The sequence below is a fragment of the Theropithecus gelada genome, chromosome 10, assembly GCF_003255815.1.
Source record: "Theropithecus gelada isolate Dixy chromosome 10, Tgel_1.0, whole genome shotgun sequence".
Lineage (NCBI taxonomy): Eukaryota > Metazoa > Chordata > Mammalia > Primates > Cercopithecidae > Theropithecus > Theropithecus gelada.
The window spans coordinates 10,610,821-10,637,310 of record NC_037678.1 but is presented as its reverse complement, the minus strand read 5'-3'; the positions used below and the strand labels follow the sequence as shown (position 1 = coordinate 10,637,310).

At 44.0% G+C, this 26,490-nt stretch overlaps 1 protein-coding gene across 6 annotated transcripts in view; it reads left to right on the top strand.

Annotated features, from left to right (window-relative positions):
• GRAP2 (GRB2 related adaptor protein 2) overlaps nucleotides 1–26,490 on the top strand; it is a 70,180-nt gene that overhangs the window by 21,154 nt on the left and 22,536 nt on the right. For 2 of the 6 annotated variants that reach the window (XM_025400299.1, XM_025400297.1), the window contains exons 1-2: nucleotides 4,915–5,176; nucleotides 25,560–25,651. The exons of 1 other annotated variant lie outside the window; for it this stretch is intronic. Coding sequence is in view for 3 of the 5 variants with exons in the window: in XM_025400297.1 (XP_025256082.1) it covers nucleotides 25,574–25,651 (78 nt within the window). In the remaining 2 variants the exon portion in view is untranslated. Of the gene's footprint in view, nucleotides 1–4,914; nucleotides 5,177–25,283; nucleotides 25,652–26,490 lie in introns of those variants that run through there. 3 more of the 6 variants (XM_025400301.1, XM_025400296.1, XM_025400298.1) reach the window with 3 other exon arrangements.

The window sequence follows — 26,490 nt, the reverse complement described above, 5'->3', positions numbered from 1 at the left end:
AGATATATTGTCTAGGAAAATTTGTTACTGAAATTCCTTACCATCTTTGGTTCATTAGCTCAAATGTTTAAAACCCATTGTGTCTATTTTTATTATTTAGTTAGTTATTTTGGCAAGACAGGGTCTCACTCTTTTGTCCAGGCTAGAGTGCAGTGGCACAATTATAACTCATTGCAGGCTCAAACTCCTGGGCTCAAGCAATCCTCCAGCCTAAGCCTCCCCAAAACTCATTATTCCTAAGAGCAAAGTTGAGTTCCATCATATTGTCAGTTGGTTTCTCTCCATCATATTGCCAGAACCATCTAATTCTCAGATGCATAGTTTAGGACAAGCCAAACCGGAAGAGACCATAGGTCATTCATTCATTCAACATTTACTAAGTGACTGCTGTATGCCAGAGGCTGGGCTGTGCTGTAAGATCACAAAGAAGATATTTCTCAGTTGAAAGAGCTTGCGGCTTGGGAGAGAAGACACAGAAGCAAACAAATCATTACAATTGCCTTTCCATTGGGTGCCATACTTGAAATGAGCAGGTGAGGCCAGGGTACCCTTGGGGCAGAAGGGAGGGAGGATTAAGCTCAGGGAACAGCTTTACAGAGAAGGTGACATTTGCACCATATTAAAGGATGGCAAGAATTGAGGAGTACAAAAAGGAGTATAGTCAAAGAAGAAGCACCCAGGGATGATTTGCACATTGTAAATTTAGGTAACCTTACATGGGCCTGCCGTGACTGAGGCCCAGGGTCAAGGAAGGGAGCAGAGTCATAAAGCTACCCAGGTCGGCCAAGGCCAGGCTAGGAAACCTGAGCATTATCGTGCGGGCATGCAGAACCAGAGAAGGGTGCAAGAAGAGACATGGCACAGTCTGATCTGTTTTGCACAAATCACTCTGGAAGCAATGAAGATGGGAGAGTGGAGGTATTTGAGCTTAGAGTCAGGAAGGAGAAGTAGGATGCCGGGGTTGTGAGGAAAGACTATAAAACCCACACAAAGGAGGGCTGATGGAAAGATGGAAATCAAATTCAGGTATATTTAGGCCAGGTGCAGTGGCTCACGCCTGTAATCCCCGCACTTTGGGAGGCCGAGGCAGGCGGATTACCTGAGCTCAGGAGTTCGCAACCAGCTGGGCAACACGGTAAAACCCCATCTCTACTAAAATACAAAAAATTAGCCAGGCATGGCGGTGTGCGCCTGTAGTCCCAGCTACTCGGGAGGCTGAGGCAGGAGAATTGCCTGAACCCCAGGAAGCAGAGGTTGCAGTGAGCCGAGATTGCACCACTGCACTCCAGCCTGGGCAACAGAGCAAGATTCCATTAAAAAAAAAAAAAAAAAAAAAAAAAATTCAGGTATATTTAAAAGATAGTGTTTAGAGACCCATTAGTGGAAGATGCCAGATTTGAGAAAGGGAAGGAAAAGACACGGAGGAGTCCAGAAGAAATTTCCAGATTTCTGGCGTGGATAACTGTGAGGGCAATGGTGCCAGATAGTGCCAGAATGAAACTCATATAGGCTGGCACAAATCCACCTCTCAGAAATGCACCTCAGAGACACCCGTTCTGCTGAAGGTCAGTAGAGAAGGCCAACTTCGTGTGCAAAGAGCAGTATGTGTATTTCTTACTAGCTATTCTTTTTAAAATATTTCTTAGTATATGGGACATACATGAGCTAAGATAGTATTCATGCAGGAGTTTTCATTTTTCATGTTCTGGCAATTGTGTTTTCAAATATGAGATGCTAGCATTATTTCCGTTATCTATGCCTAACATAGTATATATCTACGGTTCAAGATTATTAATTGTCTCCCCTGCCTCCCCACTAGAAGGTAAGCTTTGTGAAGCCAGGGATTTTGTCTCTTTTGTCCTCATCTCCATTCCCAGCCCCTAAAACTAAGTTTGACTCCCAATAGGTGCTAAATACTTACCGAGTAAACGATTGAATTTCCATGTGGGTAAAAAGAAACAGTCATTTCCTTTACTAATGAGGAAAGTAAAGGAAAACAACAAACAAACCTGGACTTAAAACAGTTTTTACAAAAAGATCCAATTTGCAAAAATGGAACTGAAGTTTAAAAGCTATTTTTCTCCCTGCAGCCCTGCTTCTGGGAAAATCACAACTGCCAGCTTAGATGGTGGTTTTCACTGCCCGGTTACAAATTCTGCACGGTTGTACATATTGGCAGGACTCAGCTTCCTTAAATGCCATTTGATCAGTAGGGAAATGGTGATTTTCCTTATTGATTTAATGCCAGTTCCTCTTTTATGAAAAATCCCACGTGCTGCTCGCTGGCACATGTACCATAAAAACTGAACGTAGCGGGCCAGAAATTAAGCAAGTCACTCCTGTTCTTCTCCAGCCATGTGATGTTAAACCATCTCTACTTTCAGGCTGGAGTGTTCAATCACTCTTCCTTTAAATTTAGCGCAGTGATTATTCCTCCTGGTGGATTGCACATATGCTCCTTAGATCTACGAAATACTCATTCCTGGATGAACTTTAAGCTCCCAAGAAATGCATGTAAAATACTGTTTATAAATCGCGGGAGAAATGTTTCACATTCTCATTACTCCCAAGTAGTCACACCAAACCTTTCTCTCCAAGATTCGCTTTTTTTCCTAGAAGAGGGAAGAAGAACTTTGGGCAGTAGCACTGTGACAGTAATCACCACCATCGTACTTTCCATGGGTTTTATGCAGTAGCCTCACAGAAGTGACAAATGTATGGTTGGGCGCAGTGGCTCACGCCTGTAATCCCAGCACTTTGGGAGGCCGAAGTGGGAGGATCAACTGAGGTCAGGAGTTCGAGACCACCCTGGCCAACATGGTGAAACCCCATCTCTACTAAAAATACAAAAAATTAGTCGGGCGTGGTGTTGGGCGCCTGCAATCCTACCTACTCGGGAGGCTGAGGCAGGAGAATCACTTGAACCCAGGAAGTGGAGGTTGCAGTGAGCCAAGATTACACCACTATACTCTAGCCTGGGCAACAGAACGAGACTTCGTCTCAAAAAAAAAAAAAAAAAAAAAGTGACAATGTAGGATACCCTTTCATCGGCAAATATTTACTGTGAGTAGAACAATGTGCTAAGTCTATAAACTGCAAAGAGGAGTGGGGCTCGGTTCCCATCCTCTGGGGCTTACAAGGTAGCTGAAGTAAAACTCAAACCACAAAGTGAAGTTAATAGTCACCAATGAACTACATAGTTAGTAAGCTCTCCACTGGTTCGGAAGAGGGCAAGAGTAACAAGACAGTAATCCTAAAGGAGATGGACTTGAGTTTGAGCTGGACCTGAAGTCAGGAGCTGGAGTGAGTAAAGGCAGAGGGGTGGGAACATTTGTGAACCAAAGCTCAGGTGGGGGTTACAGCAGGGAGGGTGGGGATAGACTGGGATGACTTTGAATGCTATGCCACTCTAAGGACTTTGGACTTGACTCTACAAGCAAGGTGGAATTATTAAGAGGTTTTGAGTAGAAATTATGTGAGCTGAACAGTGCTTTTGAGAAACTAAATCTATCAGGGATTGGTGCTCCAAATTAATTGGATGTGTTTCAGACTTGAGATCATGAGACCCTAACCCAGCCTGGGGACAATGGGATGTCTCCATCATACATTACATTCCTGTGAATACTTCTCAGGGATTCATATGAAATTGTGCCTCAATGTGCCTACCTGTCTCTGCACTGTAAGACAATGATATTGTGATCCTGTGTGCTGCTTGGAACCAGCCTCATTCCTTTAGCACCCCAGTTTGGACTTGGAATAGGCCCAAGTGTGGCCTGTACACAAACCTCAAAGAATCCATGTGGCATAGATGTAAAAGCTGGGAGGAATCTTGGAGCCCTCCAAGTCCTCCTCTTCAACTTAGAAAGAAGCTAAATCTTGCTCATCTCCCCAATGACAGATTCAGCATGTGGCCTCAGATCTTCCTGTGCTCCAGCAGTGCTTCTGAGGCCAGTTCAAATTCTGCTTTGAGGTGTGCGTGTACCAATTCTGGTGCAATCCAGAAGCATTTTGGACGAATGAAGGAGTTGTTTATGTTTTCTTGCCCTAATTGAGATAGTTGAAGCTGCTCTCCCTTACTCTACACCAAGCCCCCAGATCTGGTACCTCCCTGAGTCCCTGACTTCATCTCTGCCAATTCCCTGCCTTGCTGCTTCCCCCACAACACCCTATTATTTCTTGCATCCTGCCATTGGTTGTGTTGTCCTCATTTTCTGAAGCCTTTACCTCCCGTCTTAGGCCTCATCACCTCCAGGAGACTCTCCATGGCCTCAGCCCCTCCCTTAGGTGGACCAAGCTTTCTCCTTGGAGCTCCATGCTACCCTGCATAGGGCTCAGTCACTGTGTCTCCATGATGTCTTACAATTGTCTATTTATGTGTCTGCCTCCTATCCTTCAACTGTGAGCTCCCTGAGGAAAGAAAGTGTGGGTACGCATCATTGAATACTCAGCGTCTAGCACAGTGCCTGGTACACGCTAGGTATTGAAATGTCTGATAAATAAATGAATGACAGTTGCATATTTGTCTTCTTGGTATATTCATTCATTTGATAAATATTTATTGACTAATTACTTATAATCGAATTGGCGCTGTGTAGTTACACTTAAACATCAAAATAAACCTATCCTCTCAAGCTCCAAATTATGCATGCATAAATTATACATGTGAAGTGTTAACATGCACACGCAGCAGAGAGTGTGCGTATCTACAAATACCAGAGCTAGCAAATGAAATAAACTGTGTGCCAGATGTCCCGAAATTTACAAAGAACCAAGAACCAAAAATGACAGTTAGCTCCGTAAGCCCAACAAAAGAAAAAAAAAAAAGGAAAAGAGCAAAAAAGCAAAAGAACAAAGGAACCTTGAGCATAAGGAAGTGGCTATGGTTTTTTCTACATACTGAAGCCGGGGGTGGGGAAGAGTCATAAAACCTTTCTGTGCTGGACCGGTTCATGTTAAGTCTGAGTTCCTCAATCGCTGGTTCTCAGGAGCTGTTTGGAAAATTCATTGCCATGCACGAGTCGGGGGATTGGTTTTTTTCCACTGGAAATTGTTAATAGGGACTGCATTAGCGGCCCCTTATCGCTTTGCCTGATAGAGAGACAGCAGGTTCGCCCAAACAATTCTGGAATCCTGATCACTGCCAATTAGGGGAGTATTGTCTGGCTGACATAATCAAGTGAGTATAAATATATTTATCGTGATTGGAATGGGGAAGGGAGACTGCAGAAAGATTGAGGCAGAAGCCGCCACCCACTGCCTGGCTCCAGCCTGAATCCAGCCCAGTTTGTCACCCTGTGCTCAGCTGATGCGGTCACTGGCTTTCTGAGGTGGAATGCACAGTTGAGAATTCAGGACTAGAATTGCTTCTCCCAGAGAGGAACTTGTCTTTCCTTAGTTTTCCTCCCCTCTTCTTCTCTTTTTTTTTCATGCTCACTTCTGTGAAATCTGAAAAGAGAAGAAAAAGCAGATGTCACGGATCACGTTTAATTCTGCCCCTGCCGGCCATGCTGTCCCCACTTACCTTCTCTGTAATGGAAAGTGATGGTGAGGCACAGTGCCCCGACTGGACCCCCCACCCTCTCGGCCCACCGGCGTGTACAAGTTGGTCCGGCATTGGGTTTATTTCATTGTTGATTTGTGGAGCTTTGATGGGAATCCCTGTGATATGAATCAGCCCTGGGATTGAAAGACCCTGAAAAAAACAGTCCCTTGCAGTGGGCTAGCAATGGGAGGAATTGCTCACATTTCAACAGCTGAAAGGGAGGCATGTTTAAGTCACATCTGGTGGTGTTCCTGTTGTCTGAATGGAGAGCAGGGTCTTTTTAAGCATCTGCCCAGATTTCAAAATGCAGGCGGCATCTTTTCTTCCCCAAACAAACGGTCAGGATTGGATACGAATGGCTGAATCGCATCATCATGGGAGAGGTCAATGACAAAACTGATCTCACGGCTGGATTTCAACCCTGGTCCGTCCAGGCCCAATCAATCCAAGGCATGACTTTTTTTTTTTTCCTCTCACCCCTGACTACTTGATAATGGCCATTTCCAGGTTCAAGTTGATTTCGGCTATTTTCCTCCATCCCCTGTGTGCTGCCCTGTCTCACCACTTGAGGGTTGAGGCCCCTTCCCAATGGCTACAACAGGGTAAGGGGACCCTGTCCTTCTGTCTCCTTCATCCGATAGTTTGTCTTCACTGCTGCAAATCGCTCTCAGGCCTGCCTTCCTGGATTAGACAAAAACTATTTTCTTACTGGTACTGCAGATACCACACGAGGACATGTAAGTAGGAAGGTGCAGGTCCACAAATATATAAGGAGCCCAGACAGGAGAAATGTCATTAGAGAGATCACTCTCCAGAAAGGCATCTGACCACCCGTGTTCCTGCCTCTTCCTGCTACCATTTTCCTCCTTCGGCTGCTCAGAAATTGTCAAGGCCAAACTCCTTTCACCCAGATTCCAGAAATGCACTTGTTTCCTTTGCTTTCCAAATCTTAATGGATGAAACACTTTTTTTTTTTTTTTTGTCTTCTTCTATCTCTCGCCAGAAATATTGTTTTTTGAGAACCAGAGCTCATTTATCTCCAAGGGAGAAAGAAATTCGTTCCGTGTTTACCCATTAACAAATTACCACTTACGTGAAAATACTGGGACTTCCCTCATTCTTTGCTAATAAATGGATTATTCACCTTGGTTGAACCTTGGCAGAGGCAGATGGATAGCCACTGTTCCCTTCAAGTTGGCTTAATATTCTCTCGTTGGCTTTTGTTTCCTTGAAGCACAGAGATTTCTCAGTGCTTTCTTTGCTTGATTCTGCTTTTAAGGAATGTGCCCAACTTCTTTGAGTCTGTTTAGTAAGCTGAACTGATTAAATCCCTGGCGTTTCTGGAGGAGCCTACTGTGTTGGGTGCTATGGGTTCCTCCCCACTTGAAAGTTGAATGGAGTCACCCATCTGAATACTAACTCCCTCCTAATCCATTGGTTTTTCTACTGTGTAGACAGGGGTATGAAGTAGCCATTTACCAAGATACAGTGCTATGTCATAAACCGAGCTTGAGTTCTAATGTTAGCAAGACCTGGTTTGTACAGTAATTCAGGCTTGGGCACGTTGCTGCTCTCTTTTGAGTCACAGATTCCTCATTATAGATGCTGATGGGAACAACAGAGCTGTCTGTTCATCTTTGCTCTTCTCCATAATGAGATAAAGCCAAACAGGCAGTGAAGAGCCTGGTCTAACCATATAACATTGGTGCAAATTATATATGGTCATAAGAAGGTAATTTTTACCTGAGCATTTAGGTGACATTTGGTGTGGTATTTGATGCATGTCATTTAGTTACAGAGATAAAACCTCCTGAACACACGTAAAGCTCTTGGCCTGGTTGAACATTACATCTCACACATTTTTATGCTTTTTGCTAAGAATACTTCCTGCTAGGAAGTTATAAAAGAGAAGATGGAAGTCCATTTAATGGTATGTAGCAATATCAGTTTCCTGGCTTTGATACCGTACTATGGTGATGTCAGATGTCCCCATTGGGGGAAATGGGGTGAAGAGTACAGGGGACCTCTCTGTACTGTTTTTGCAATTTCCTGAGAGACAGAGGGAAAGAGAGAAAGAGAGAGAGAGAGGAGGAAATGATTATAGTGACATGAAAAAGGAGTGTTCATCTTGGCTTTCGTCCCTAGCTGGACAAATATTTACATTTTGTTTGCCTCTTTGTGTAGATTTTGTGAATAGTCATGGCTAAAAGCTAGCGTTCCCTTTTGTGTGGCAGAGAAGAAAGAAAATAGAATGAGCTGAGAACCCCTGCCAACATTATATTAGAAAGCCACCTACTTCCTGCCTCTCCTCACTCTCCTTACCTATACAAACTTACCTTCTGCATCCTTGTCCTCCTCCTTTCCCATTCAAAGGCGAGATGCATCTCCTGCTGAATAAATAAACTCCTCCACCTGACCAAGGTGTCCCATCCCTGCCTGCTGTCTCCAAAGGCTCAGTCCTGCTACATAATCTCTCTAGGTGAATTCCTTCTCACTCAGGGTTTTCGCAATCATCTATATTGGAATAGCACCCAAATTTATGGCTCTAGCCAGACTTTTTTATTGAGTTCTACACCTGCATAGCCAACCCTTGACTGGGATTCTCTACCTAGATCATTCACAAGCATTTCAAACACCCCTCTAATTATCTTCTCTTTCTGTATTCCCTTACCTCAGAAAATGCTACCAACATCTACCCTAATGCCCCCAGCAGGAACCCAAGAGTCATTCTAGACCTATGCTGTCCCAAGTACTTCAATGTGGCTTGTCCAAATTGAAATGTGCTGTAAATGTAAAATACACACCAGATTTCAAAGACTTAGTTTAGAAAAAATAATGCAAAGTATCTCAATTATATTTTATATTGATTTCAAATTGAAATGGTAATATTTTGGACATATTGGAGTAAATAAGTTATTAAAAAATAATTTTCTTTTACTTTTTAATGTGCCACCAAAATATTTTAAATGGCATAGTAGCTGGCATTTGTGACTTGCTTCTATTTCTATTGGATGACACCATTCTAGACTCTTTTTTGTCTTTTAGCCCCCTTCCAACTGGTCATGATTCACAGTGATTCCCTTGAGTTAAGACAAGGGAAAATAGTGGTTAAGTGCACAGACTGAGTTTGAATCCTGCCTCCACCATTTTTTGATACATATGAACTTGGGTGATTATTTAACCCCTTTGAGCTTCACTTTCCTCATCTGTCAGCTGGATACAATAGCAGTTCTTATTTTGAGATTCTTGCATGCTTTAAATGGGATAATGTGTAAAGCACTTACTATGGAGATAAAAACATATGGAAAGACCCAGTGTCAAAAGAAAGAGCATCATTACTAGCCAAGACTACTGCAATGCTTTCTCCATCTTCAGTTCACCCTGCCCTCCAGTCCTTCATACTGCCATCTGATTAAACATTCCTGAATGCAAATGTTATCAAATTTCCAGTGACTTCCCATCATCCTTGGTATGAAATCCAAAGTCCTTGGCATGCTTTCAATGTCCTCCATGATCTGCCCCCAGTCCAATCACTGATTGCATCTCCTGCCCGTCCATGATTGAACCAGTTGGGTCCCCAACTTCTTGCACACACCATTCTCTCTGTGTATCACATATGAGCTCTCTACTCTGCCTAGCTACTTGTCTGCAAGACTCAGTTTAACTGTCATCTCATTTGGGAAGCTTCCACTAATCCCTCCTGCACCTGTCTGCATCCTAGGCTAGATTAAGAGCCTGCCCTTTGGGTTCCTGAACCACTTGAGGTTTGTTCCTTTTATCACACTGATCTCACTGGTTTGGCTGGCTTGTTTGTCTTTCCTACAAGACTGAACTGTCTGAGGTCTTAAGATGGGCTGTCTAGTCCACACTGGATCTTCGTGCTCTACACAGGGCTTGACACAGAGTGGGACACAGGGAATGTTTGTTGAACGAATACGCAAAGCATATGGATACTCCTGAGAGAGAGAAGGTGGGCAAGACAGCATTGTGAAGTTAAGCAGCAGAAAATCTGAAAACAAACCTGGGAAGAAATCACCAATTCCTGAAAGTACAGAGAGAGGAGGGGGAGAGAAGAATCTGTGCAAAGAGTCAGTAATGGAGGACTTGAAATGAAAGGCTATTAAAGAGAGAAGATCACTCAAACAACAGAACCGCATTTGGTACTGTTGGTGGTTTTATAACTTCCTCTGAAATAGTTCCAGGAAGAGACAAGGTTCTAGGATGGTGCAAATCATATAAAGAAAGGATAGGGTATTATAAGCCAATTCAAGGGATTGTCATCAGGACAGATACATGGGTGGTACAAGTAAATGTCAACCTGGTGACTACATGATGGGACTAGTAATAATTTACTGGGGCTGGTGCCCAGGAATTTTTTTGCTGTGGTGCAGATGCCAAGCATGGAAAAATCTGACAAGTTATAGGCATGAGAAAGTAGATGGTGAATTTGAGAGTAAAAATGTAAAATGCCAGAGTAATCACAAGAGAAATGTCTGAATATGTAAGAGAGTTTAGAAGATTTCTGCTTTACCACAAATACGGACTTCAAGAAAAATTCCCTTATAAGAACAGAAATTCCACTATATAAAACATATTTATCAAAACACACAGTATTCCATGATATATAATGGTAAAAGCATGCCTTTTGACCCACACAATATTAAAAGCAACAAATAACACAAGAAAGGTAGAGAAAACAGAAGGTATGACATTTTGTGGCTCACAAGGTATATGAGTGAGATTACATACTTCTATTCCAAACCACAGCCTTCACTAGAACGTCTAAAGGCTTCATTGTAGGACCTTCATACTGCTTATCCCAAAGGCTAGCCCACTCCCCGGTTTTCCTGTAAGAAATCTTGTGGGACAGGCATTGCATGAGGTGAGGGGCAGCAGGGAAATTCAAGATGAAAGGGTGTAAAGATCAAACAAGTCTTTGCTATTCCTCTGAACAATGCTTCAGTCCATCACTTTGAGATTTCTGTGGAGAAAGTAAAGATTTGGCATATACATATACTAAAACAACTATTGGTTGCTTATCTGAAAATTACCTTTAGCTGGGCATTCTGTATTTTATCTGACAACCCTACTTGGTGAGGTATACACTTTCTTATTCATACTTCTTGTGAGCCACAACACGTCTTAATAGTTGTTAACTATTAAGGACTATGCATAAAAGTGACAATAGCTGGCCAGGCACAGTGGCTCATGCCTGTAATCCCAGCACTTTGGGAGACTGAGGCAGGAGGATCACTTGAGGCTAGGAGTTCAAGACCAGCCTAAGCAACATAGGGAGACCCCTGTCTCTACAAAAAAAAAAAAAAAAAAAAATAGCTGGATGTGGTGGCATGCACCTGTAGTCCCAGCTACTTGGGAGGCTGAGGCAGGAGAATCACTTGAACCTGTGAGTTGGAGGCTGCAGTGAGCCATGACTGCATCACTGCACTCCAGCCTGGGTCACAGAATGATACCCTGTCTCAAAAACAAAAAAAGGTGACAGTAGTTAACAACTATTGAGTACCTACTATGTGCCAGGCACCATACTAAGTGAATTAGATGAATATTCCACATATTCTTCCCAAGAACATTATGAGGCAGGCACTATTATCATCCCTGTTTTTGAAATGAGGAAACTGAGACTCAGAGATGTTAAATAACTTGCTAAGGGTCACCCAGAAAGCTAGTAGTAGAGAAGGGTGTGAACGCTGGCAGTCTGACTCCAAGGCTCAGGTGCTTGCCCACCTTACCCAGATGGCGGCAGCACTGAGCAAGGGGTAGATACGTTAAGTCCACCAGAAGAGTAAGAGAAAGTGAGACCATGGGATATGAGGCGGGCAGGCCCTGAGTAAAGCTTTAAAAGAGCAGTTGAGATTAGACCCGGTGCCTTTGTTTAAGTAAGAAAAACAAGGTAGTTCTAGACAGATGTAGCCCCATACCAGGACTCACAGTATGATGAGAAGGGCACCGGATGCACATTTCAGCCCCTACTACAACCTCAGCCTGAGGCCTTTGTGCTGTGAGCAACCTGCACGACCATACATAGCAATGTGAGTTTGATGGGAGAAGGAAGACCAGTGCAGAGACAAGGATGTCAATGGGGGGCTTAGAGAACCAAGGGAAGCTATTTACTAAAGCATGTTTGCATGGTGCAGGTGATTTTCTAAAGTTAATTTTGACAGACAGAATGGGGAAAGATTGCTGAAGGCCTGAAATGACAAGAGAGACTTGAGTGGATCTGGGAGGTCATGTGACAAACATGACATTAACAAATTCTAAATGGAAAAAAATGACCCTCAGAAAGTTGTGTGTCAAGGCTGGGAATGGTGGCTCACGTCTGTAATTCCAGCACTTTGGGAGGCCGAGGCAGGTGGATCATTAGAGGTCAGGAATTCAAGACCAGCCTGGCCAACATGGTGAAACTCCATCTCTAGTAAAAAAACAATTAGCCAGGCGTGGTGGCGGGTACCTGTAATCCCAGCTCCTCAGGAGGCTGAGGCAGGAGAATCTCTTGAGCCTGGGAGGCGAAGGTTTCAGTGAGCCAAGATTGTGCCACTGCACTCCAGCCAGAGCAACAGAGCGAGACCCTGTCTCAGAAAAGAAAGGAAGGAAGGAAGGAAGGAAGGAAGGAAGGAAGGAAGGAAGGAAGGAAGGAAGGAAGGAAGGAAGGAAGGAAGGAAGGAGGGACGGAGGGAGGGAGGGAGGGAGGGAAGGAAGGAAGGAGGGAAGGAAGGAAGGAAGGAAGGAAGGAAGGAAGGAAGGAAGGAAAGGGAAGGAAGGAAGGAAGGAAAGAAAGAAAGAAAGAAAAAGATAGTTGTGTGTCAAAAGCTTCAACACACAGAGGCCTTTGCTCTGTCAAGCAAGGAGAATAGGGTGGAGGAGGAACAGGAACACAGTAGCTAAGGTGACAGCTGCCTCACCAAAGGAAAGTCTTTGGCTTGCAAAAGAGGTCGAGGAAAGCGGAAAAGCAAATGCCAAAGAACAATGAGTGAAAAGACGAGTTTCTTCCACTTGGCATCTCCCCAAATATGGCCCTGAAGGAAGAGTTGACCCTGTTACGGTTTCTTTCTTTTTCCTGTGGGGTTATTAGAGTGACATATGAGAAAAGGGCCACAGGCACAGTACAGTTTGATTTCCGCCAGGCTTTGCATGACACCCTAGAGATCAGAATGAGGACAGATAGGCCGAAGGATAACTACTTAATTGGATAGGTTTGAAGTTGATACTCAGAGTGTTAATTAAAGGGTCAATGACAACCTGGAGGAGGTCTTTAGGTAAAGAAACTGAATTCAAAGATAACCAACTTGCATGAATGAAGGAGCCAGGATTTGAACCCAGCCCTACCTGACTCAAAAGTCCATGTTCCATTTATTATAAAACAAAACCCGAAAAGGCATGAAGCTCACTTATAAAGAAGAGTTGAAAGATATAACCAGAGGGTTAGAAGTACGAATCCATGCCCAAATGAACTGTGATAGGCTGAGAAATTGGCCAAAGAGGGAGAACAAAAACAAGATGAAAGTCAGAAAAGTTAAATGTGAAGCCGTGCATTTGGGTTCCAAGAAACCCGTTGCAGAGGTGGAGAGGTACATCTTGACCATCTTCGTGTTGGGAAACACCCGGGCTTTTGTTGTAGTTGTTGTTGCTTAATTCCCAAACAGCAGCTGTGTGTGGGGCACACAATTGTAGCCCCAGCTACTCAGGAAGCTGAGGCAGGAGGATGCCTAAAGCCCCGGAGGTCAAGGCTACAGTGACCTGTGATCACACCACTGCACTCTAGCCTGGGCAACAGAACAAGACCCTTTCTCAAAAAAAAAAAAACCAAAAAACCAGCCAACAGTGTAACACAATTATAAAATCCTCATGTACAAATGAAGTGATTAAATCATCCTATTCTACTCAGCCCAGCTCAGACTATATCTTGAATACTGAGTTCAAGTCTAGATAATGTATTTTGTATTTTGAGAAAAGCAATGAATAACTGAGAGGAGACCTGAGGAAAATGACCAGGAGATCAAGGAGTTGGAACCGTGTCACATGGAGGGTGGTCAAAGACCCCAGGGTTATTTAAGCTTAGAAATGAGAATTTGGGATTTGGGGTTCTCATTTTCTCTTTCTTTTATTCATTCGTTCCTTCTTTCATTCTTTCTTTTTCTTTCTTGTTGTGGTCCTTAGCACAGAATTCAGGCTGAAAGAACTTTTGATTCAACATAAATAATTCACCAAGCTGTCAGGTCACTCTTTCCAATCCCAGCCCTCCCCAATGCCCATTCTGTATCATCTCAATGAATTAGGGAAGGACTGACTTTCTGGACCACTTCCAACTTTGAGAATCTAGGATAGGGGCACTATTTAATCAAAACTGGCAAGTAAAAAGAAAGAGAACTATTTTAAACAAGACAAATACGAGAGGTGTTCCTTAGCTGACCAAACTCAAATTAGAAAGAACTAAATTTCCCAAAAATAAGAATATTATAATTCATTTGATGAAAGGAATTTGCCATATTATCCCTTTGACTGGCATTTTTTAAATTATCTTTACTTGTAAAAATGTCAGGCCCTCCCACTTTTCTGGGATAGACTTATCAAATGAAGCAAGGGGAGCTTCTCTATGGATAAATGATCCCTTTTGCAAGCTTTGAGATCAGTGAGCTAAAAAAATGACCAGCATTCCAACAACAAATGAGGGCTTGGGAGCGTAAGTAAAAGTGACAACAAGGTTGAAGTAATTGTGGTCATGCCGTCCTCTGCTGACACTTTCGTGCTTTGCCCAGATGAGAATTAAGGTAGCCCAGGGCATAGGCAGTGAGGAAAAGGAGAGGGGGTGCTGAGCAGATTTGCAGCATTTGTGAACAATGTCACAGCCCTGGTGAAAACAGAGCAAGAAGATGGAGGCTTTCAAATCCATGATAAATAAGCCGTGCTTTCAGAGCCCAAATCAATAAAAACAAACGTGAAGTGAACAGAAGGGAAGAGGGGAAAAAAAAGAGAACATGAGGGCACCATAAAATCCTGGTGATATATTCCAGGGGAAATCATGATGTGAATAGAAAATGAGAAGTAAAAGAAAATGAAGCCTGGAGATTTGTAAAATGTCTGTCTGTCTGTCTGTCTCTCTCGACTGTCATTCTCATCTACCCCCGCCACCCCCACCCTACCCTCCACCCTTCTGATGGGGTTCATTAAATGATTTCTGAGCTGGAGGTGGGGGGCGGCATTGTTAATGCTTCTCTTATGTTTGGGTTTTGCCAGCAGGATTCGCGGTGTTTCTGTAGACAATTGTTATTGCTTTAGGAAACGTCAAGTGATACATCAGTCTAGCAGCAGAGTGAGGCTCGAAGTAGTATTTCCAGCAAGGTTGGTGGGCTCTTTTTGTCTTATTTTTGTTGTTTTGGATTGATGTTTTCATGGTGTCATTTTAATAACGTGTCAGAGAATTAAAAGTGGAAGTATGCGAGATACACTTTCTCTAACTGGATTCATGGTAAGTTATTAACTTTTCAAGGAGAAAGAAAAGAACTTGGAAAAAGCAGAATGTATTGTGGGGAAAGTTGATGAAGGGAAAGGTAAGAGAACCGTGACAAATGAGACACAGACAGGAGGAGAGAGAAAGAGAGGAAGAGGGAGAGAGAGACGGGGGGTTGGGGGAACCGGCAGAAGGAAAGGGAAAGAGCGACAGTTTGTAAGTCTATTAGCTGAAATTGTTTCCATTTCTGCAATTGCCTTAAAGCACATGATTGCTTGGTCTGAGGTCTGCCAGGTTGATTGCAGTCTTTACCTCTTTGACCAAGAGGTAATGGGCTTGAATTTCTTCGGTATGTGAAAATTGCTCTTGTCAATTTTTTGGCTAAAGGACAGCCAGCCAGGAAGGTTGAGAGGGCCTAAGCTAGTGAGCAGTCATCCCGAGCAGGTAGGAGGGATTTGATTATGTTGCTCATAGCGGGAGAGGCAGCGTGGCAAAGTGAAGAGAACACACAGCCTCAGGTGCCAACAGACATGTACTCGAATCTCTTGCCTCCGTTTCCCACCTATAAAATGTGAAGGATGATGATAATAACAATAATAAATGTTGCAATGGGTGTCCATTTGTAAAGTTCTTGGCACCTGATAAACCATATCAATCCATGGTAACTTATTTTTAGCTGGTTCACGTTTCTAGGCATTGGCAAAGTCTGGGTGGTACATGTCCCCTCAAAGGTAGCATCACAGCGACTGAGCTCTGTGTGGATGGCAAAGTGTAGAAGCCTGGTCAGTTTTCTGTTTCTCCATCCACCATTTCTCCCCACTTCCCCTTGGTTAGTGCTGTCTTCTCTCTTTCCTCACTGAATTGTCTTGATTAGTGTCGTACTTTCTAGTAACACTGCAGCTAGGACTCCACAGGCAATAGGGAGAAGCTAGCGCCTGCCCAGGGAAAGTGAGGAAAAATAGGTGCTTGAAAGGCTGAAAAGTAATATATGCTTGGTGGCCTTACAATTTGTAAAAACAGTTTTGAATTTGTCTCTACAAGAAAGGATGGTAGATAACCAGAATGCAAAAATGCTTTGAAGAAAGAGTCATTGAGCAGTCGAACCAAGCATTCTACATCCTCTTCGCTGCAACATTGGGGTCTAAGGATTAATATCTGCATTTCTGGTGAAGAAACTGAGGTGCAGAGAAGATAAACTAAGGTTCTCCAGCTATGAAGTAAGCAGCAGAGCCTAAGTTTGAAGCCAGGTCTGTCTGATCCCCAAGTCCTATAGTAAACCTCCCACTGAGGTAGGCAAGCCTCGCCTTGCAGAGAGTGGCAAATTAGAGAAAAAAGAATCAAATGTGTTTGAGTTTAACAGAACATATACTTTGTACTTAAAGAGAAAGATACTTTTCTTACAAAAAGTTTGAGGACAAATGAGACTTCATGTGATGCGTCTTGCACTAAAAAAAAGTTTGATTATATAAGCCAGACTGGCATTGATTAAAACAGAGCCAGGTTAATAAATACGCATAAGAAGGAAGAATTGGCTGGCTCTGCCTTGGACATCACCCAAGTTACAGGCAGGGGAGGGGACCGGCCCTGCGTGGGGACAGTCTCCTGACTTCCTGACTTGTCTTCTTCCTTCTCTACTTCCCTCCCCTCACTACCCTTCCCTCCAAAACCCAAAAAACCTTAAACAGGAAAAAAAGGAGCTAATTAAAAAGGAGAAAAACATCCTTGAGACCAATGAAATCTCTATAATCCACAGTGACAGACAGGGACCTGCAGAACAGCAATTTGATTAAATAAGGATATAAGGGATTTAGAGGGACTCTCCAGTTGTGTAAAGTGTGTCCATACGTCTGAAAAATACCGTATTTATTTGGCTCCCAAACCTGAAAACCTTCTGACAGGGGAGATTGTTCCCATTTGGAAACTAGGAAGAAATCACAAGTCAAGGCCATGGGGTTCTGGCAGGGCTGGGGATCCCGTGTTGGGTGGAAACCCCAAGAAGCCAGCCAAGGGTCTACAGGAGGGGCCCTGGTAGAGAGAAGCGTTAGCACGCAAGGGCAGGTAAAGCCACCCTCGCAGGATAACTGTTGGCTGAGCCTGAGGCCCTTCCCAGCCGGGGAAGAGAGAACAGCACACCTCTCCTGCCCACGCCTCGGTATCTCACTCAGGATCCAGCTGCCCATTAGTCACCTGTCATCGGAGACAGCTCTGTTGGTGGCTTTCAGCAAAAGTGAAGCAGCCAGAGGATGAATCGTTATTCGGGGAACACACCTGCGCACAGGACAGGAATGGATGGGAGTGGGGAGCGCCCTGGGGCTTCTGTTCAAACGCCATCCTCAGGGTCTCCAAGACTCGCCTCAGCAGCTCAGCCGCTGATGAATTATAATTCTCAGACAAGCTGCAGAGGCCCCTCTAGTTCCATGTGTTCACCCCTGCTGCTCATACCGGGGGATTTATGCTTCCTGGGGCTGGGAGGGAAAAATAATGAGTCACCTGGGGACAAGAGAAAAACAAAAATGCCCTGTATGTGCAAAATCACCTAAAATGGAGGCTTTTAGAGGACGCTAAAATCCCAGCCAACAAGCCAGAAATTGTTTGCTGGGGGTAAATTTTATGTGTCTTTGCTATCTTTGGATGCAATAAAGCCAGAAATGTTTATATCTCTTGAAGGGATCACCTGTCGAAACAAGCCAGGTCCTCTTGAGAAGGCTGTTTGTTCTCCTGGGACCTCGAACCTGAGAAGAAATGGTCCTGTGTCTCTGACTTGGGAGGTCCAATTAAGCAGAGGAACTGTTGGCTGTAAATCATCTAAAGTAGAGGATCCTTTGGGAGGTCGAGGCAGGTAGATCACCTGAGGTCAGGAGTTCGAGACCAGCCTGGCCAAAATGGCGAAGCCCCGTCTCTACTAAAAATATAAAAATTAGCAGAGCATGGTGGGCTGTACCTGTAACCTCAACTACTCAGGAAGCTGAGGCATGAGAACTGCTTGAGCCTGAGAAGTGGAGGTTGCAGTGAGCTGAGATCGCGCCACCGCACTCCAGCCTGGGTGACAGGGTGACTCCATCTCAAAGTAAATAAATAAAGCAGAGGACCCTGATGGCCACCCCCAAGTTCATGGCTACCTGCAAACTTTATGTGGTGAAGCACTGGTGGGGGGCCCAGGAGGCCCTGCATGAGTTGGTTGTAGCTGCCGTGATTCCAACTCCCACACCACCCTCTGCACCTAGCCACAGAGCCGCATCTCCAGAGAAAACCAGAAGCAGGACCCTACCAGGAAAGAATGTGAGAGTCTATTTTAAAGGCTCCGGAAGATGAGTTAGAAGTGATTCAAGAGCAGGCACAGTAAAGGAATATGTAAGCCTTGGTAGACATTCAGTAAGAAGGGTAAATTTCCAACATGACCAGCTGATTAAGAGGTATTCTCTTAGCAGGGTGTCTGCTGGTTTAGAATAAAGCAAACATTTTGTCATCTGCGAGCCCAAAATGGGGAAAAGCTAGTCCTTGGCCTTTTTTTTTTTTCTTTTTTTTTTCTGTCACTTTCTCACATTATTTTCAGAATACATTGGTTTGGGTCTCTAGAAGAATATTTAAGCAGCGGCTCACAGGCGAGCCGTAAGGTAATTGTCCATTCTATGCTTACAAATTTTCAGGAAGGGCCATCTGTAACCTTTCTCAGTTTCCTGTTCCCATGTCCAACGCCCAATAAGAGGTAATAAACTGAGGCAGAAAGGTCCCAAACACAGATGTAAGATGCAGAGCAAAGAAAAACACACAGTGGGGTTTCAGTACAGGATCATTAACCTAGACTCTAAGCAGGAGCGAGGGAAGTCCACTCAAGAGGAATAGGAACCACCTCTCCAGGCTGCTTAGAAGGAATTTAAGCAGCAGACAATGTGTAGGAGAAGATGACCGCGAATTCTTTGACATCTAAGCAATTCTGTATTTTAAAGGTTTGAGTCTGAAATGTTAAAGTTTATGTGCCTTAAAACTCATGACAGACAATGAAGACAATCACCGAACCTGTCTAGTTAAAGGTTACTGGGACTCAAGATGCAAAGAAAAGTTACGAGATGGAATTGATGGTTTGGGGTGCACCATTGCCCTCTATTGGATTTTAAATAAATCAGGCCTCTTAGTGTAGGTGTGTTGCACCGTCTCTGGCTGAGTTTGCTGAGAAGTCAGGGCGCCTCTGAGTGGGAAGTTAATTGATCCTTTTAAATGGCTCCTTCTGTCTCCTGCCCCTTCCCTGAGGAAATCAACCAGAGTAACGCTGAGGGCAGGTCATTTGCATGTCTTCAATCATTCAACAAACATTTCCTAGCTGCCTGCTAAGCCTGGGCTAGGCATTGTAGAGAATCTAAGAAAAAATAACAACAACTGCCATTCGTTGGACACCTACTGTGTGTCAGAGTCTACACATTAATACAAAACAACCCCATGAAGTAAGTCTGGTGACTCCCATCCCACGGATGGGGAAACAGGACACTCAGGAAGTGGCACATTTTGGATTCAAATCCAGGTTCGTCTACTGCTAGGCCTGTATTCTGTCCACTAAACTACAACCCTTCCCCTCAAGAAGTTTATAAACTAGGCCGGGCGCAGTGGCTCAAGCCTGTAATCCCAGCACTTTGGGAGGCCGAGACGGGCGGATCAAGAGGTCAGGAGATCGAGACCATCCTGGCTAACACAGTGAAACCCCGTCTCTACTAAAAAATACAAAAAACTAGCCAGGCGAGGTGGTGGGCGCCTATAGTCCCAGCTACTCGGGAGGCTGAGGCAGGAGAATGGCGTGAACCCGGGAGGCGGAGCTTGCAGTGAGCTGAGATCTGGCCACTGCACTCCAGCCTGGGCGACAGAGCGAGACTCCGTCTCAAAAAAAAAAAAAAAAAAGAAGTTTATAAACTATTAGGGGGAGATAGGATATAGATATAAATGTATATATCAGGGTTTGACAAACTACAGCCAGTGGGCCAAATTCAGCCCGTCATGTGTTTTTGACCTTGAGCTAATTTACATTTTTACATGATTGAAAAAAAATCAAAACAATAATAATACTTCCTGTCATGTAAAAATGCTACGAAATTCAAATCTCAGTGTCCACAAATAAAGATTTATGGGAACCCTGCTATGCCCATTCATTTACCATCATCTAAGGCCACCTTCCTGGCTACAAAAATCCTGCGAGTCATTGTTACAGAGACTGGATGGTCCACAAAGCCAAAAATATTTACTCTCTGGCTCTGTACAGAAAAGGTTTGACAGTTCCACGTCTATACTCCAAGGTGAAATGTTCTATATCAATAGGAAAGGTGTTTTTTGTTTGTTTGTTTTGTTTCATGCTTGAGGAGTTCAGAGGAGGGGAAACACATGTTTATTTGGCCCACAGCGTGCAGAGCTGGAGGGGATAGGCAGGTGTGCTCTGTTTTAAGACTCAATGCATGAAAACCCTGACTTTAAAACAGATAAATTAAAAAGTAGTTATTTGCATAACAAATTTTCCTTTCATTTTATAAAGCGATTCACCACAGGATTCCTTTATAGAGTGAGCCTCCATAATACATGCTAATATGATTCCATTTACAAATACTCTATTCATTATAACTTTTCAAGAATATACCTATTGTGTACAGTGAGGCTTAACCATAATCATTTTTTCCTGGCAGTATAAGGTTTCCTACTTCTGAAAAGTGATTGAGCTGACCTTGTCAATTCGATTGGGGGAGGAAGCACTCTTCCTTATTGTCTCCGAGAAGGGATTTACCTGTCCAACAGCAAGGCTGTGGATTCTGTCTCTGCATTATGTGATGTTGAGTAGCTGCTGGTATAATGTTATATTTTCCCTGAGATCCTCTCAGTAGCCGCAGCCGAAGCCCTAAAGTGTAAACTAGTCTCACTGTTTTCTTACTTCATTTCATATACAAGATATGCTAATAAAAATTATTTGTTGGCTGGACATGGTGGCTCATGCCTATAATCCCAGAATTCCAGGAAGCTGAGGCAGGTGGATCACTTGAACTCAGGAGTTCGAGACCAGCCTGGGCAACATAGTGAGATCCCCATCTCTACCAAAAAAAAAACCAAAAACAGCCGGGTGTGATGACACACATCTGTGGTCCCAGCTCCTCAGGAGGCTGAGATGGGAGAATCCTGTGAGCCAAAGAGTTGAAAGCGGCTGTAAGCTATGATCACACCACTGCACACCAGCCTGGTCAACAGAGGAAAACCTTGTCTCTAAATTAATGAACTAGTTAATTAAATAATTTTGTTGCCGATGTCCTGATAAATATGTGACAAGCATTACTTGTAAAAAGCAATGTTTCTCTCTCTTTTTAAAAAATTTCAAGACATTTTCTTACCTGAATTACAACATAAACTGGGGCCAGTATTCAAATTAGGGCTCTCCCCAGCAAAATAGGAAGTGATAGCAATTTAGGACCTGTCTCCTTCTCTCACTGGGTCCTGAGCCTGAATCTTCGCATAGCTTTGTGGTGTTACGCAATTGCTCTTTGTAAGAGATACATAAAATGGAAACCTTAGCTATTCATAGCCAACTTAGGAGGAGCTGAATTTGATCAAGAAGTTTCTTGCCGGGTGCCATTTTGATGGTAACTATGTGTTTCTGAACAAATCCACTTATAATCTGGGTTTCAAATGGAGGTTATTTTAAAGAGCTGTAGCATGGCTTTTGTTTTCATCCTCTGTGGTGACTATATTTTAGAAGTAGACAAGCATTCCTGGCCTATAGCCTGAATATTTTTTTAGGTTTTTTAGTGGTAAAAGAAGCTCACATGGAAGGGCAAGGGCAGAAAAAGTCATGTTCAGGGCAGTCCTGTGTGGCATTACCCTCTGGTGAAGCAGATCCACACTGCATGCTGCTAATGGCTATTGCATGACAGCTCTTAAAGGGGTAAGCGAGAGAGGTGCAGAGGGCTGGTGAGAAGCAGAGCTAGCACTGAGGCCCTCCAAATGGCATCATCGTCAATCGGGTTGGCGGCTGCTGCTGGAGATGGTTTGGCTGCCCCTGAAGGCTCAGCTTCTCACACTGTATAGGCAGGTAGATTTCAGCCATTTCTAAAGCCCATCACTGGCAGGGAAATCACATTTAATCCATCTGTGAGGTTCTCGAACGAGGAGTCTCTCTTTTTTTTTTTTTTTTTTTTTTTTAAGATGGAGTCTCACTCTGTTGCCAGGCTGCAGTGCAGTGGCACAATCTCGGCTCACTGCAACTTCTGCCTCCCGGGTTCAAGCAATTCTCCTGCCTCAGCCTCCCAAGTAGCTGGGACTACAGGCACGCACCACCATGCCCAGCTAATTTTTGTAGAGATGGGGTTTCACCATGTTGGCCAGGATGGTCTCCATCTCTTGACCTCATGATCCGCCCGCTGCGGCCTCCCAAAGTGCTGGGATTGTAGGTGTGAGCCACTGTGCCCGGCCGAGGGGTCTCTCTTTTCAGAAGTCAGAAGCGCTGGAATTGAAAACAGCAGCAAGAAGGGTTCATTGCATTCTTGAATTCAGGCTGTTGCACTCCACCCCCCACAACTGTCTCTGAATTGTTGCTACCCAGTTTATAGCTCCATATTTTTGTTGTTGTTTCTTCAGTGCAGTCTGTAGTGGTGGCAGGTACTGATCATAAAACAAATGGATAAGTACTGAATAAACTATATTCGTTCAGTTTTCTTTTTCCCTGGTGGTAATTTTTAAACTTTTCAAAATTAATGCTAATGGATATAGAGGAGTGGGATATGCATTTCTGTGCATTTTTATGACCAAACAGAAAACCGACCCCTGAGAGTGACATATTCACTATTCTCTACTACTAGAGGTGCTTCAAGGGAGGAGTGTTTGAAGCCCTGTGGTTTAAACGAAAGGAGAGCATACCCCACCCCACCCTGAACAAACAGCAGCCGGGCAGATTTCATCTCACAAATGGAAATGAGAGCAAACAAATTTTTTCAAAGCAATTTTATAAAGAGTGGGCCTGTTTAATTGGGTTTTTTGAGCCAGGATTAATATTATAAGCTGGGGAGCTCTGTGACATGGCTGCGTCGTTGGCTTTGCCATACCGCCTACCTCCTGGGGGAAGGCAGAGGAAAGCGCTGCTATTCAGAAGCAATTTTACTTCTGCCTCGGCCTTCTCACTTCTCACTGAAGTGATTTACAGCCAGCCTGGACCCAGCGCCCAAGCCTGAGCTGAGTTACATGTAATGTTGGAAAGATCTTCCCCAAATCAAGGTCATATCTAGAGCTTGCCTTGGATATTTTTTTCATTTCTAGTTTATGTAACTTTCTAATACGTTTAGCATTTGCCCTTCCCTTGTCTCCATCCTGCTTATTAAGGTGAATTTGCATAGAAATGGGATCTTGGTCTTCAGGACCATTCACCTGACACTTGATCCCACGAGGCGACCACTGTCTACTGTTGATTCCATGAGGATGACCCACAGAAGCGATGTCTCTCTGAAAACTAGAGGCAAGGCCTTAATTAGAAGAAGCCTTGTGTGTTAAAGTGATGGGGTGAATCAAATCAGCAAAGGCATTTAACATTAACTTAGGAGGGCAGAATACTCCTTCCTGTTGAGTGGGTCATCCTAGGTCACAACCATTTTAATTTGCCTTCGATAGATGGATCTTGAAGAAAGTGTACAAAAAGTATATTTGTGGTGCTGTTGTTTGGAAGTACGTTTTGACTGGTGATAAAGCTCAGAGAGTTAACTATGACATTTTACTTTGGCTCCTGGTCTATTTTTTGCTTAACATCTACCTTTGAATGGGTAATAGTCATCTCTGTAAATTACCTTCGAAAGACCGAGCAATTGTGGAGAATCAGAGAAATGAGCCCCTTGCTATCACCCTGTTGCAGTTGCTTTAATCCTCTGATCTCTTGGCGTTTCACCCTCTCACTGGCAGCCACCTTCCTTATTTACCCAAATCTTGCTTATTTGGGTAGGAATTCCCACTGAGAGGACAACTGTGGTCCCAGTTGACTGGTCACTGAAAGTCTATTAGGTTAGAGGACATTTATTTTCTACCCCAAAGGGTTTGAAACTTAGGGAAATTTTGATCAACAAGAAAATAACAGCTTTCAAGATTGTCCGACATTAAGATGTCTTAGCAGAGAATCACAGGATTTGATAGTCGTGGAGATTAGGTCTCGAATTTCAATGAGAAAAGTTCATAGGAGATGGGAGTGACAGAAGAAAACTTGTGCTGATTTTGGTTAGGCTACCTTTGCTGGGGGAAAATGCATTCCATAAAATTATTTTAAAACGTAAATACTATTTAGCTTTATCTTGTATAATACTTTGCATATATATATATATATATGTAGATATAGATTTTTATTTTTTTTGAGACAGAGTCGTCACCCAGGCTGGAGTACAGTGGCACAATCTTGGCTCACTGCAACCTCTGCCTCCTGGGTTCAAGCGATTATCTTGCCTCAGCCTCCTGAGTAGCTGGGATTACAGGCACGTGCCACTGCACCTAGCTAACTTTTGTATTTTTAGTAGAGACAGGATTTCACCATGTTGGCCAGGATGGTCTTGAACTCCTGACCTCAGGTGATCTGCCCGCCTCAACCTCCCAAAGTGCTGGGATTACAGGCATGAGCCACAGCACCTGGCCTGCATCTATAATTTGATTTAACCTTACAACTTTATTAATTGAATATTATGATCACCAATTTATAGATGAGGAAACGGAGACTCCAAGGGTTTAATTACTTGCCCAAGAGTGTACAGCTATCTACCAACAAAACTGGGACTGAGGCCAGCTCTCTTGCCATTACATCCCCACTGCCTTCTAAAGCACAACTCTAGTTCATACTAAATGTATTACATAGGCTGATTCATTTATCTTTACACAGGTCTCACACGTTACGAGAAGGGGGCCACAATTTTAACTCAATTCAAAAATGTTAACGTCAAAATTTCCAAAATGTACTTGGTTTATAATATAATCATAAAATAAGTAATCTGACCAATGGAGTCTCCCAACTCGAAAACCAAAAAATGCTTTCTGCTCTCAAACCCTGCAGAAGGAAGCTGAGTTCCCCACTGGCCAGTGCTGTCTCATTCTCTTAAATGATTCAGATGTAAAAGAGGAAATGGCATCTGTCTAATTAACACTGCCTGTTTAAATATAGCTGCCAAGGGACAGCCTTGGGACAGTGTTTACAGAATAGTCTTTCCAGCCCCTCGGGCCTCAAGTTACAAATGATAACAAGCCTTCCCTCCTTATCAGCTGCAAACAGAGATGCCCCCAAAAGTGGTGTCAGGCCAGGATGATGAAAGGAGAAGGGAAAGGCTGCGGCTGGCCTTCATTTCCTGCTCCTGGCATCTAGGGATCCCAAGAATGATCCCAGGACCCAGATCCTATAGATTCCAGCAGCTCTTCCTGCAAACACAAGCGCTTGTTGTGCGCCTGAGCCTTGCTCTCCAGCCTGGAGACATCCATCTGCCCACTCTCCTAGGAACTGCTGATTACCAGGAAGCACCATGGGCTCTGCTGCCCTCCCCCTGGCAGAGAGGCACAATGACCACATTATTTCTCTTCCAGCTTCACGTTACGGCATGGAAGCTGTTGCCAAGTTTGATTTCACTGCCTCAGGTGAGGATGAACTGAGCTTTCACACTGGAGATGTTTTGAAGGTAGGTGACGTGGGGCCCCAGGGGAGCAATAGGGAGTTTCAGTTACTCAGTAATCTGACAGCCCCTGCCTTTGTCTCTTAAGAACTGCATGTGGTTCCTTTTAAAAAGAGAAGTTCACCTTGATTCCCTTTGTGACACCAACCAGGCCAGGTGATGGAAATATAGAGTCGGCATAAGCCACCATCCTTGTCCTGGGAGGTTCGTAGCCTGGAGAGGGGAACACATCCACCCAAAGGGCTGTTACAGATGTTCTTGGCTAAGTTCTCAGGGAGCACAGGTGAGGGAACAAGTGATTCCACCTGGAAAGATGGGGGTTGTAGGAGTGCGTGCAATGTGAACATCAGGAATGCACTGAAGGTGACTTGGGCTTTTAGCTAAAGCTCAGAGATGTGCAAGCCATTGCTGAATTCAGGGAGCAGCGCCAGGCTCAGCAGAGCTGGAACTCAGGAGGAGAGGTTGTGGATAGAGACAGCTTGGGAAAGGCAGCCACAGAGGACATGGCTCAACAAAGGCCATGCACACCTGGCCACTCAGGGGCTTTTTAAAGCTTGTCCTCAGCCTGCACTTGAGTTGTAGAGGCCACTTGCTGGGCTGAAGTGGCCTTGAGCTTCTCCCTCATTCATGCACCATACTTTCAGACTCTACATCTTAGCCCTTGGGTTTTTTGTTTGTTTCATTTTTTGTTTTTTGTTTTGTTTTGTTTTGTTTTGCAAAAGAGCGTAAGCCCTTCAAAAGGGCTTTTGGGAGTATGTGGAGCCAGACCCCCACTGCCTGACCTCAGATCACCCTCAGATAGCCTGATTCCTGGTCCGCAGCAGTCCCGATGAGCCTTCTCAGAT